Source organism: Aquarana catesbeiana, linkage group LG03, assembly GCF_042186555.1.
Source record: "Aquarana catesbeiana isolate 2022-GZ linkage group LG03, ASM4218655v1, whole genome shotgun sequence".
NCBI lineage: Eukaryota > Metazoa > Chordata > Amphibia > Anura > Ranidae > Aquarana > Aquarana catesbeiana.
Window position 1 is genome coordinate 108089296 of NC_133326.1, and position 14169 is coordinate 108103464.

The 14169-nt window shown below is 45.7% G+C and overlaps 1 protein-coding gene across 1 annotated transcript in view; it reads left to right on the forward strand.

Annotated features, from left to right (window-relative positions):
• Positions 1–9945: 9945 nt before the first annotated feature.
• The window catches only part of MAN2C1 (mannosidase alpha class 2C member 1), a 112101-nt gene continuing 107877 nt past the window's right edge, over positions 9946–14169 (forward strand). Inside the window, exon 1 of the mRNA XM_073618926.1 lies at positions 9946–10230. Coding sequence (XP_073475027.1) covers positions 10121–10230 — 110 coding nt within the window. The 5' untranslated portion in view covers positions 9946–10120. The remainder of the gene's footprint in view (positions 10231–14169) is intronic.

Sequence of the window (14169 nt, forward strand, 5' to 3'; positions counted from 1 at the left end):
ATCACTGGCATGGCATCTGTAGAATAGAGCCACATCTACCAGAATGAAATCTGTCAGCAGAATCAAAATGGTCAAAAAAGTTAGTCGGTGTAACATAACTTGGAACATATTAAATCTGGGCCTAACTTACAGTGGGTAAAGAAAAGAATCACTCCCTTATAATAATTACATGTTGCTGCTTTGCAGCCTGAAATGAAGACAGACACAGTTTTTGTTTTATCCGGCTGCATTTACTCAACTTCTAACATCCAAGTGAAAAATATAACACCAACATGTCAGAAAACAATAAAAATTTCAAAAACAGAATTACTGAGTTGGAAAAATGATCACCCCCGTCCTAAAATTGACTTGTAAACGCAATTAGGTGTAGCTAATCACCTTCTCAATGGTACAAAAAAGCCATTTGACATTCAACTGTGATCAGCTGTGGTCATTTTGATTAGCTCAGCTTGAAAAGAGCTTTCAGTCCCCGATAGTGCAATTGAAGCAAACAATCAACTATGGGTGGCTATGCATTGTCAAAAGAACTCCAGGATAAAATTGTGGATCAGCACAAATCATGAGATGTATACAAAAAATATAAAAGGCTTTAGCAATGCCTAGAAGCACAGTGAAGTCTATTAAGAAGTGGAAGGTATTTGGTACAATACAGACCCTCCCTGGATCAGGATGTCGCTCCGAACTGGACGAAAGAGCCAGGAGAAAACTGGTCAGAGAGGCTACCAAGAGGCCTACAGCAACTCTGAAGCAGTTGCAGGAATTTATGACAAAGATTTGTCATTATGTGCATGTGGCAACAATATCACAAATTCTCCACAAATGTGGCTTGCATGGGAGGTTTGTACGAAAAAATCCACTCCTCAAGAAAGGCCACATGCAGTCACGACTGAACTTTGCCAAAACGCACCTTGAAGATTCTGAGGCCACATGGAAAAAGGTTTTGTGGTCTGATGAGACCAAAATTGAATGATTTGGCCTCAACACCAAACGATATGTCTGATACAGTGAGTGACAAGCTACTATTAAGCGCAAAGAATGTCGTGAAACGCGTTAGCTGTGTGCTATACCAATCATTTGTACATTGTGGATTGTCGTCGGGAATTTTCTGCATCAATAAAAGTGATTTTATGGAAGTGCGGCCAGCCAGACTTTCTTCACATTGGCAACTATATGTCTGGTAGAAATCCAGTACAGCTCACTATATAATAACACCATTTCTACAGTAAAACATGGAGGTGGTAATATGTTATGGGGGTGTTTCTCTGCAGCAGGGACTGGAGCACTTGTCAGGATAGAAGGAAAAATGTATGGGGCAAAATACCGTCAAATTCTTAAGGAACATCTGCTGCTTTCTGCCAGAAAGTTGTCAATAGGAAGCAGGTTTACCTTCCAACATGACAATGACCCAAAGCACACAGCAAAAATGACCACACAGTGGTTGAAGGAGAAAAAGGTGAATGTCCTTGGGTACCCTAGTCAGAGCCCAAACTTAAATCCCTAGGTGCGTTGGTTTTGAAATAAGAATAAAACCATCATTGTGTAAATTGTTAAAAAAAATTTAATTTTTTTTTTTTATGTACTATTAATGTGCACTCAAATACAGTGTAAAAAAATATCTTGCAATACACCACGTGAATCCTTCATCGTATATTTTGGCTGCTCACCTCCATCTGTGGCCCTATCTATGAATCATTCAAAAGTGCTTTTCTCCTTTAAATGGCATGTACACACGATATGAAGATCGGAAGTAAAATTTCGTCCGACGAGCGATCTGCCGATTTTCGGATCATTAGCATGGTGCTTTCAACAGCCGATTCCGGTTTTTCGTCCGACAAAAGCTCGATGTGCAAATAGAAATTATGTGCAGTGCTCAAATATAAAAAAGCAATGAAGTAAATGTGAATAACCACAAAAAATATATGTATATCTACATGTTCATGTGTGAGAAATGACATGGAAAATCAATATGTGAAATATAAATAACCACAAACAATATTGATATAAAATAGTGACATGAGTATCACAAGACTTCAAATATTCAGTGAGTCCATATATTATCAGTGAAAAAAAGTCCATAAGCAGATAATGGGAAGAAGGTGACTTCCAAACCAAAAAAGACTTCTCCATGTGACATCAATATTTAAGTGAAAGAAACGACAGTAAAACCACCACCGGTTGTAAAAAGGCTTACCGGAGTAAGAGGACTCAAATGGGATTATGCACAGTGAGTCAGTAGAGCTTGTGGTGTGAAACACCAATGTATGGAACGTCTATGCCTGTAGTCAGGATCAGAGTGGAAGATGGCCCATCCATCCAGGGATCAACACAAGACAGTAATCTTTGGGAATGGCCAGCGTGATGTGCTGTGATGTGATCCACTCTGCCACACATTGTACAAAGACCGGCTCTCTGCCTATCTCTCTACAATACAATAGATGTGGTCTTAATTACCGTACCTCCAGTTTCATTATCTACAAACTGGGGGGAATTCCTTTTAAATTCAAGAAGAATTCCAGTAGAATTTTTTTTTCCCCCATGCAGCAGGGTTGTTCTTACACTGCATGGGTTAACTTCTCGTTTTTGTCTAGGGGTGAGATGAGCGGAGATATACTTCCCCGATCCTCCTAGCATAAGACTGGTCCCTGCCACTCCTGCCCACCCCCCACATGCTTGTGGTCTTGTGCATGGACTGTTCCTGATGTCATCATACACATAGACCAGCTCTGGACGTGAGAATGGCAGGAACAGTCCACTGCTGGACATGGGGGAATGCCATTTTCCAGAGGATCGGGTAAGTATAGCTTTTTGGTGCGCCTCTAGACAAAATGAGCAGTTGACCCATGCAGTGAAGGCAAAGCCCCAATGAATGAGAGAAAAAAAATTCATGGAATTACGCTTTCAGTGTAAAAGTGGCATTATTTAGAACTACCTAAAAATGGATCGCACATTTCGGTAAAGCTACCAAAGCAGACAATAGGGATTAAAGAGGCACTACAGAAAAGCATCAAATTCCCCCAATGGTCTTCTGCCACTATATTATGTGTCACTTTTACCCTCTACCTACTCCACACTACCCTGTAGACCACCTTCACCACACTGTGTTATATACCTTGATGACAGTTTAATCTGTTCAAAGTTTCTTCTAATTACCTAACTTTTGCTCAGTCTGTTCACACCGCTGTTTGCCCCATCTGACCAACCTCTTCTGTACACTTTGTGCTCATACAGCACCTTTTGTTTAGTTGGTTCAAACTACCCTGTCAGTTTGCACTCACTTTACCCTCATCACCTAAAACACACTGGTATGAATTGGCCCTATAATAAATGTACCCCCCCCCCCCCCCAACCACAGACCTTGACTGTCCATACAATCTGCTTAGATGATCTGCCCCTTTTACCTTCTCTGGATAATGTCCACAGCCTCCAGCCCACTCAGCTTGCATTCACCCTGCTCAAATCACATTTAGTTTTGCTTTACTGTTCTCAGTCCACCTTGCACACATTTAAGCTGGATACACGCTGCAATGTTCTGTAGATTTTGTCCTTCAAATTTACCAAAACCTTATAATATGAGGTCAAAGAGTTTAAATTTGTATGCAATCTGGCAGGCCCTTGCACTACATGGTTTTGGTAAATCTAAAGCCTCATACACGCGATCAAACTTTCCGACAACAAAACCATGGAATTTTGTTCGAAGGGTGTTGGCTCCAACTTGTCTTGCATACACACGGTCACACAAATGTTGGACAATAATTACGAACATAGTGACGTACAAGACGTACAGCGAGCCGATGTGATATCTCCATTACGAACGCTAGTTTTACAAAACCGAGCGCTTTGGCTCGTCCTTGATTCCTAGCATGTGTGTTTGTACTTTGGACTTTTGTCCAACGGACTTGTGTACATACAATCGGAAAGTCCGACAACACACATTTGTTGGCGGAAAATTTGAGAATGCGCTAGCCAACAATTGTTGGCGGAAAGTCTGACAACAAATGTCCGATGGAGCATACACACGGTCGGATTTACCGCCAAAAAACTCACAACCAACATTTCCCATTGGAAAATCTGATCGTGTGTATGCGGCATAAAGGAAATCAGACAAAAGTTGTATAGTATGTATGGAGTCTTAGTCCTTGTAAGCTGCTTTCCATCAGACCTCCAAGAGCATCTCACCTATAGAATAATTCCAGGAATTGGCATGTTATACAATGAGGTCGATTTACTAAAACTGGAGAGTGCAAAATCGGGTGCAGCTCTGCATAGAAACAAACCAGCTTCCAGGTTTTTTGTCAAAGCTTAATTGACATTAGAAGCTGATTGGCTACCATGCACAGCTGCACCAGATTCTGTGTGCTCCAGTTTTAGTTCATCTTCCCCATAGTTACATTGATCCGGCTTGGACCAATGTAACTATTTATAGGGCTGCTATTAGCATTCAAAGGGCCCTGTACAGCCTACCTGAAAGGGCCTCCCTACCTGGCAAGGGACTGAGCCCCACCACCCGTCCCCCTGGCCTGCAGGCAGTGTGCATTGTGGAGAAGTTTGGTTGTCGAAAATTCTGCTAACAGTGGGATCCGAGCAAAGGGGTTAAAGTATGTAACCTACAGAGTGCAGGTATCAGATGTATATAATGTACAACACAGGTGTCAGGAGTATGTAAGGTACTGAGCATAGGGGTCAGGAGTGGGCAATGTACATAGTTAAGGGGTCAGGAGTGGGTAATGTACATAGTTAAGGGGTCAGGAGTGGGTAATGTACATAGTTCAGGGGTCAGGAGTGGGTAATGTACATACAGTTGTGCTCATAAGTTTACATACCCTGGCAGAATTTATGTTTTTTGGGCCATTTTTCAGAGAATATGAATGATAACACAAAAACATTTCTTTCACTCATGGTTAGTGTTTGGCTGAAGCCATTTATTATCAATCAACTGTGTTTACTCTTTTTACATCTGAATGGCAACAGAAACTACCCAAATGACCTTGATCAAAAGTTTACATACCCTGGTCTGGCCTGATAACATGCACACAATTTGACACAAAGGGGTTTGAATGACTATTAAAGGAAACCATCCTCACCTGTGATCTGTTTGCTTGTAATTAGTGTGTGTGTATAAAAGGTCAATGAGTTTCTGGACTCCTGACAGACCCTTGCATCTTTCATCCAGTGCTGCACTGACGTTTCTGGATTCTGAGTCATGGGGAAAGCAAAAGAATTGTCAAAGGATCTGCGGGAAAAGGTAGTTGAACTGTATAAAACAGGAAAGGGATATAAAAAGATATCCAAGGAATTGAGAATACCAATCAGCAGTGTTCAAACTCTAATCAAGAAGTGTAAAATGAGGGGTTCTGTTGAAACCAATTGTATTTGTACTGTCTACCCTCAAGTTGTAAAGCGCTACGTAAACTGTTGGCGCTATATAAATCCTGTCAGGTCGCCAGAAGAAAGCCATTACTACGCAAATGCCACAAAGTGTTCCGCTTACAATACAAACAGCACAGAGAGACAAGCCTCAAACCTTCTGGCACAAAGTCATTTGGAGTGATGAGACCAAGATTGAGCTTTTTGGCCACAATCATAAACGCTACATTTGGAGAGGAGTCAACAAGGCCTATGATGAAAGGTACACCATTCCTACTGTGAAACACAGAGGTGGATCGCTGCTGTTTTGGGGATGTGTAAGTTACAAAGGCACAGGAAATTTGGTCAAAATTGATGGCAAGATGAATGCAGTATGTTATCAAAAAATACTGGAGGAACATTTGCATTCATCAGCCAGGAAGCTGCGCATGAGACGTACTTGGACATTCCAACATGACAATGATCCAAAAAACAAGGCCAAGTCGACCTGTCATTGGCTACAGCAGAATAAAGTGAAGGTTCTGGAGTAGCCATCTCAGTCTACTGACCTCAATATCATTGAGCCACTCTGGAAAGATCTCAAACGTACAGTTCATGCAAGACAGCCCAAGAATTTACAGGAACTAGACACTTTTTGCCAAGAGGAATGGGCAGCTTTACCATCTGAGACGATAAAGAGCCTCATCCACAAATACCACAAAAGACTTCAAGCTGTCATTGATGTTAAAGGGGGCAATACACGGTATTAAGAACTGAGGTATGTAAACTTTTGATCAGGGTCATTTGGGTAATTTCTGTTGCCATTATGGTCTTAAAAAGAGTAAACACAGTTGATTGATAATAAATGGCATCAGCCAAACACTAACCACGAGTGAAAGAAAAGTTTTTGTGTTAACATTCATATTCTCTGAAAAATGGCCAAGAAATCATAAATTCTGCCAGGGTATGTAAACTTATGAGCACAACTGTAGTTCAGGGGTCAGGGTAATGTGTATAGTTCAGGGGTAATTAGTGGGTAATGTGCATAGTTCAGGGGTCATTAGTGGGTAACGTATATAGTTCAGGGGTCATTCATTAGTGGGTAATGTGCATAGTTTAGGGGTCAGGAGTGGGTAATGTACATAGTTCAGGGGTCATTAGTGGGTAATGTGCATAGTTCAGGGGTCAGGAGTGGGTAATGTATATAGTTCAGGGGTCAGGAGTGGGTAATGTATATAGTTCAGGGGTCATTAGTGGGTAATGTACATAGTTCAGGGGTCATTAGTGGGTAATGTACATAGTTTAGGGGTCATTAGTGGGTAATGTGCATAGTTCAGGGGTCATTAGTGGGTAATGTATATAGTTCAGGGTCATTAGTGGGTAATGTGCATAGTTCAGGGGTCATGAGTAGGTAATGTACATAGTTCTCGGGTCATCATGAGTGGGTAATGTGCATAGTTCAGGCGTCAGGAGTGGGTAATGTACATAGTTCAGGGGTCATTAGTGGGTAATACACATAGTTCAGGGGTCATTGGTGGGTAATGTGCATAGTTTAGGGGTCAGGAGTGGGTAATGTGCATTGTTCGGGGGTCAGGAGTGGCTAATGTATATAGTTCAGGGGTCATTAGTGGGTAATGTGCATAGTTTAGGGGTCATTAGTGGGTAATGTGCATAGTTCAGGGGTCATTAGTGGGTAATGTATATAATTCAGGGGTCATTAGTGGGTAATGTGCATAGTTCAGGGGTCATGAGTAGGTTATATGTACATAGTTCAGGGGGTCAGGAGTGGGTAATGTACACAGTTCAGGGGTCAGGAGTGGGTAATGTATATAGTTTTGGGGTCATTAGTAGGTAATGTACATAATTCAGGGGTCATTAGTGGGTAATGTGCATAGTTCAGGGGTCATGAGTAGGTTATATGTACATAGTTCAGGGGTCAGGAGTGGGTAATGTGCATAGTTCAGGGGTCATTAGTGGGTAATGTACATAGTTCAGGGGTCAGGAGGGGGTAATGTGCATAGTTCAGGGGTCAGGAGTGAGTAAGGTACATAGTTCAGGGCTCAGGAGTGGGTAATGTGTATAGTTCAGGGGTCAGGGGTGGGTAATGTGTATAGTTCAGGGGTCAGGAGTGGGTATTGTACATAGTTCAGGGGTCAGGAGTTGGTAATGTACATAGTTTAGGGGTCAAGATTGGGTAATATACATAGTTCAGGGGTCAGGAGTGGGTAATGTGCATAGTTCAGGGGTCAGGAGGGGGTAATGTACATAGTTCAGGGGTCAGTAGTGTGTAATGTACATAGTTCAGGGGACAGGAGTGGGTAATGTACATAGTTCAGGGGTCAGGAGTGGGTAATGTACATAGTTCAGGGGTCAGGAGTGGGTAATGTGCATAGTTCAGGGGTCAGGAGGGGGTAATGTACATAGTTCAGGGGTCAGGAGTGGGTAATGTGCATAGTTCAGGGGTCAGGAGGGGGGTAATGTACATAGTTCAGAGGTCACGAGGGGGGTAATGTACATAGTTCAGGGGTCAGGAGGGGGTAATGTGCATAGTTCAGGGGTCAGTAGTGGGTAATGTGCATAGTTCAGGGGTCAGTAGTGGGTAATGTACATAGTTCAGGGGTCAGGAGGGGGGTAATGTATATAGTTCAGGGGTCAGGAGGGGGTAATGTATATAGTTCAGGGGTCAGTAGTGGGTAATGTACATAGTTCAGGGGTCAGTAGTGGGTAATGTGCATAGTTCAGGGGTCAGTAGTGGGTAATGTGCATAGATCAGGGGTCAGTAGTGGGTAATGTGCATAGTTCAGGGGTCAGTAGTGGGTAATGTACATAGTTCAGGGGTCAGGAGGGGGTAATGTATATAGTTCAGGGGTCAGGAGGGGGTAATGTACATAGTTCAGGGGTCAGGAGGGGCTAATGTGTATAGTTCAGGGGTCAGTAGTGGGTAATGTACATAGTTCATGGGTCAGGAGTTGGTAATGTACATAGTTCAGGGGTCAGGAGTGGGTAATGTACATAGTTCAGAGGTCAGGAGGGGGTAATGTACATAGTTCAGGGGTCAGGAGGGGGTAATGTACATAGTTCAGGGGTCAGGAGGGGGTAATGTATATAGTTCAGGGGTCAGGAGGGGGTAATGTATATAGTTCAGAGGTCAGGAGGGGGGTAATGTACATAGTTCAGGGGTCAGGAGGGGGTAATGTACATAGTTCAGGGGTCAGGAGGGGGTAATGTACATAGTTCAGAGGTCAGGAGGGGGTAATGTACATAGTTCAGGGGTCAGGAGGGGGTAATGTACATAGTTCAGGGGTCAGGAAGGGGTAATGTATATAGTTCAGGGGTCAGGAGGGGGTAATGTACATAGTTCAGAGGTCAGGAGGGGGTAATGTACATAGTTCAGGGGTCAGGAGGGGGTAATGTACATAGTTCAGAGGTCAGGAGGGGGTAATGTACATAGTTCAGGGGTCAGGAGGGGGGTAATGTACATAGTTCAGGGGTCAGGAGGGGGTAATGTATATAGTTCAGGGGTCAGGAGGGGGTAATGTACATAGTTCAGGGGTCAGGAGGGGGGTAATGTACATAGTTCAGGGGTCAGGAGGGGGTAATGTATATAGTTCAGGGGTCAGGAGGGGGTAATGTACATAGTTCAGGGGTCAGGAGGGGGTAATGTACATAGTTCAGGGGTCAGGAGGGGGGTAATGTACATAGTTCAGGGGTCAGGAGGGGGTAATGTACATAGTTCAGAGGTCAGGAGGGGGTAATGTACATAGTTCAGGGGTCAGAAGGGGGTAATGTACATAGTTCAAAGGTCAGGAGGGGGGTAATGTACATAGTTCAGAGGTCAGGAGGGGGTAATGTATATAGTTCAGAGGTCAGGAGGGGGTAATGTACATAGTTCAGGGGTCAGGAGGGGGTAATGTACATAGTTCAGGGGTCAGGAGGGGGTAATGTACAAATATTAGAAGGGGATAACACACACACAAAGGCGGGCTGTTCTCATGCTGCAGCCATGATGCATTGCACTGCGATGTGGCAAAATCTACCAGCGTCCAGATGTGACCCATTCCACTGAAGGGCGCCGCCCTACAACCACACACAATGCACACATTAGTAAAGTGTTGCAGGTTTTTATCAGTTGGTGAGGAAACAATATTATTATGCCGCCTCACTGCCTGCCAAACACCCTCTGAAAAATGATCCACAAGATATGATACTTCTTTGAAAATCTCTGTTTGCTATTTTTTTTCTATGGAAATGCGATTGTATTGATGAACAAAGTGTCTTGATGCTTCCATACAATGCACAATGATTGATCATATTATGCTCTGACCGACTGACTTAATCTAATCCAATCAGAAGGAAAGTTATGGTAGTTCGATAACTTTCTGGTTTAATCATTTTGATTGGATGATAAGATTGAAGCATGTATGCCCACCATTATATCCTGAAATCCGAGCTGAATAAAGTATGAGCCTTCCCCAGCTCTCTGAGATGACTAGAGGCGGATCAGATTACCGATGTGTCACGTAACGATGACATTCTCATATCACACACTCCTTCCTCTTCCAGAGCAGCCCGCCCCCGGGATCCCGGAATCCAATCAGATCTCGCTGACAGTGGTAGCTACACGGCGCATGCGCACTGTACAGCCAGTGAACGCCTATCTATAGAGCGATCCTGGGGGATTTGAAATGTTCTGGGGTGTCCCGTGTTTTGCTCTGATACGTCCGCTTCCGGTGTGAGCCTGTGACAACTCTTCCCTAGTTTGGTATCCCCTTTATACATGGAGCATCCAGGAGCCTCTCTGGTGCTGAAGAACCGGAGAACCACCCTGGAGAGAGTGGAGAAGTTCATCTCTGATGTGTACTTCACTGACTGCAACCTGAGGGGGAGGTGAGAGGTCCTCCTAGATCAGAGAGAGGGGGGGGAGGTGAGAGGTCCTCCTAGATCAGAGAGAGGGGGGGAGGTGAGAGGTCCATCTAGATCAGAGAGGGGGGGAGGTGAGAGGTCCTCCTAGATCAGAGAGGGGGGGAGGCGAGAAGTCCTCCTAGATCAGAGAGGGGGGGAGGTGAGAGGTCCTCCTAGATCGGAGAGAGGGGGGGAGGTGAGAGGTCCTCCTAGATCGGAGAGAGGGGGGGGGGAGGCGAGAGGTCCATCTAGATCGGAGAGGGGGGGGGGGAGGCGAGAGGTCCATCTAGATCGGAGGGGGGGGGGGGGGAGGCGAGAGGTCCATCTAGATCGGAGGGGGGGGGGGGAGGCGAGAGGTCCATCTAGATCGGAGGGGAGGTGAGAGGTCCTCCTAGATCGGAGAGAGGGGGGGGAGGTGAGAGGTCCTCCTAGATCGGAGAGAGGGGGGGGAGGTGAGAGGTCCTCCTAGATCGGAGAGAGGGGGGGAGTTGAGAGGTCCTCCTAGATCAGAGAGGGGGGGAGGTGAGAGGTCCTCCTAGATCGGAGAGAGGGGGGGAGGTGAGAGGTCCTCCTAGATCGGAGAGAGGGGGGGAGGTGAGAGGTCCTCCTAGATCGGAGAGAGGGGGGGGAGGTGAGAGGTCCTCCTAGATCGGAGAGAGGGGGGGAGGCGAGAGGTCCTCCTAGATCGGAGAGAGGGGGGGAGGCGAGAGGTCCTCCTAGATCGGAGAGAGGGGGGGGAGGCGAGAGGTCCTCCTAGATCGGAGAGAGGGGGGGAGGCGAGAGGTCCTCCTAGATCGGAGAGAGGGGGGGAGGCGAGAGGTCCTCCTAGATCGGAGAGAGGGGGGGAGGCGAGAGGTCCATCTAGATCGGAGAGGGGGGGGGGGGGAGGCGAGAGGTCCATCTAGATCGGAGAGGGGGGGGGGGAGGCGAGAGGTCCATCTAGATCGGAGAGGGGGGGGGGGGGAGGAGGCGAGAGGTCCATCTAGATCGGAGGGGGGGGGGGGGAGGCGAGAGGTCCATCTAGATCGGAGAGGGGGGGGGGGAGAGGCGAGAGGTCCATCTAGATCGGAGGGGGAGGTGAGAGGTCCTCCTAGATCGGAGAGAGGGGGGGGAGGTGAGAGGTCCTCCTAGATCGGAGAGAGGGGGGGAGGCGAGAGGTCCATCTAGATCGGAGAGGGGGGGGGGGAGGGCGAGAGGTCCATCTAGATCGGAGGGGGGGGGGGGGGGAGGCGAGAGGTCCATCTAGATCGGAGGGGGGGGGGGGAGGCGAGAGGTCCATCTAGATCGGAGGGGGGGGGGGGAGGCGAGAGGTCCATCTAGATCGGGGGGGGGGCGAGAGGTCCATCTAGATCGGAGGGGGGGGGGGGAGGCGAGAGGTCCATCTAGATCGGAGAGGGGGGGGGGGAGAGGCGAGAGGTCCATCTAGATCGGAGGGGGGGGGGAGGCGAGAGGTCCATCTAGATCGGAGAGGGGGGGGGAGAGGCGAGAGGTCCATCTAGATCTGTCAGGTTTATATTGCGGTCAATTTCTCCTTTAGAGAAATGTACTTGAATTGTCCTGATCACCGGTGTCTTCCAGAATAAAAGTGTGTGGAAAACCAACATTATGAGTTGCCACCAGGACGGGAAGTGATGGAAAATCTTCTAATGGGGACACTTGTTCATATGACCACTGCCTTAGTTTGTTAATGTTCTATTCAGTTCTTGTTCCGGTTCCATTCACACCTGAACATTTCACAAACACCCACAAAAAAATGGGTGCGTTTATGAAACACCCATGTCACGTTACCCTAACACCCATGTCACGTTTTCAGTGTCATGGTTATTAACACCCCAAACATAGCAAGCAGACAGGTGATTTTCCTGCACGGTTTAGAAGGCGGAACACAGCTATATGTTCCGCCTTGGTGTCCCCCACTTACTCCCATGATCTGGGGGGATCAATTATTTTTGTAATCATTTTTTAATCAATTTTTGTCAATATTTTTTTGTTTTTATACTGGCTCGATCATTGAGCATAAATAATTCTATATTTAGCAATTGGGGTTTAGACAGGTATTGATTCATTACGGTCCCCTGAGCAGGCGTGGTGGGATCCCCATGCTCACAGGGTCGTATTTTCCCTAATGAGGTTTAGCACCTCTGCTTAGTTAGTAAGTGTGGTAGTTCTTGATATACCTGGATTGCCGCTGGCAGACTTTTGACATTAGGATACTAACGAGAATTTTTAAAAATAATTTTTTTTATTTTTAACCCTTAGCGCTATTTTAAGTGGAGGATGTTTCGATTTTTTTTAATGTTATTTTCTCTTTCCCAGTACAGGGACTTTTGGTTCTATGTATAAAGAACGGAAGTTTTTGCATAGGGCAATACATGTAAACAATCTCTTATTGAGTCATTCCAGCAAGGACATTGTTCACTATAATAGAATAAGAGTCTTTTTGCCCATTTTAAAGATGGCGAGGATAGCTTCGGACGCCTTGATCTCAGAAAGGGGCGTTCCGTTGAATGGATTGGATGTATATAGGTGGTGTGTCAGCACGCCGCCCGTACCCCAGGAAGACGACAGATTTGTCGAAACGGCGTAGGGAGGGGCGACGTGCTGACGTCACCACCATCCATCGCTGATCCCGAAAGCTACGGGCAGCAGCTGTGAGCCGGCTGGCATATGTTTTTATACGCGATTTGAAGCTACTATATTGTAAGTGTGTTTCTTACATTTTTTTAATAAATGGTAATTGTGTTACGCTATGGAGCTTTTTCTTTTGTATTTATTAATGGGAACTGAGTGTTCATGTACCATCCAGTGGACCCCTGAGCGGTGACCTTTGGAGACTCATTTCCAGCAGAGACCCTGTGGCTGGGGGACACAGCCACTTGTACATACGATCTCCCTAACAAGAGATCAATTGATCTGGTAAGGGGCAGCTTGTTTTGAGGTGGAGGAATTTTCCTATCATCGCGCTCCTCAGGGTAACAACATTGCATGCCCCACATCGTTTGGATGATTGGTGTTTCTTTCTGTTTTTGAAAGACTTTCTCAGCAAGAAACTTTCTGTATGAACTTTGCTTATTTCATTCAGTCTTTGACTTCTCATACTTAATGATTAATTTTAATTTTACCTACAGGTAAGCTTTATCATAGGCCTTATTATAGGCTTACCTGTAGGTAAAAATCTTTACTACCGCTTTAAGGCGTGGCCGGCCACCACATTTTTAACAATGGATGACTCCATTAAATGTAAAAAAAAAAAAAAAAAAAAAAAAAGACAATGCTGGCAATAAAAAAAAAATTGTGAAAAAAAAAAAAACGCGTGCCCCCCCCCCCCCCCCCCCCCCAATCCATACTAGGTCCTTTCGGGTCTGGTGCAGATTTTAAAGGGGACCCTTACCAGACCCTTAGGTCTGGTATAGATTTTGAGGGGGAACGCCCATGGCAAAACCCCCCCCCCCCCCCCCCCAATCCATATCATACCCTTATCCGAGCATGCAGCCTGCTTTGGTGCAGGGGGGAACATTAGTTTTGTTTTTTTTTTTATTAAAAGAATTGTCAAATACTGTCTATTTTTTTTTATTTCTTTTTGAGACTTTTCATGGTGACTAGGTAGGGGTATGAACATGAGAGCATACCCCCCCATGTTGAGGGCATGTGGCCTGGTATGGTTTGGGGGGGGGCGCGCATGCTCACTCGCTCCCCCCCACCTTATCTTGCCTTTCAGGCTGCATGCTCGGATATGGATCTTGGGAGGGGGGGGGTCCCCACAGCATTTTCATTTTTTTAAATCCGTACCAGACCCAAAAGGGCCTGATATGGATTGGGGGGACCCCCATGCCATTTTTTTCACAACTTTCTATTGCCAGCAATGTGTTGTGTGTTTTGTTTTTTTTTGTTTTTTTTGTTTGTTTTTTTGTTTTTTGGCTTCCT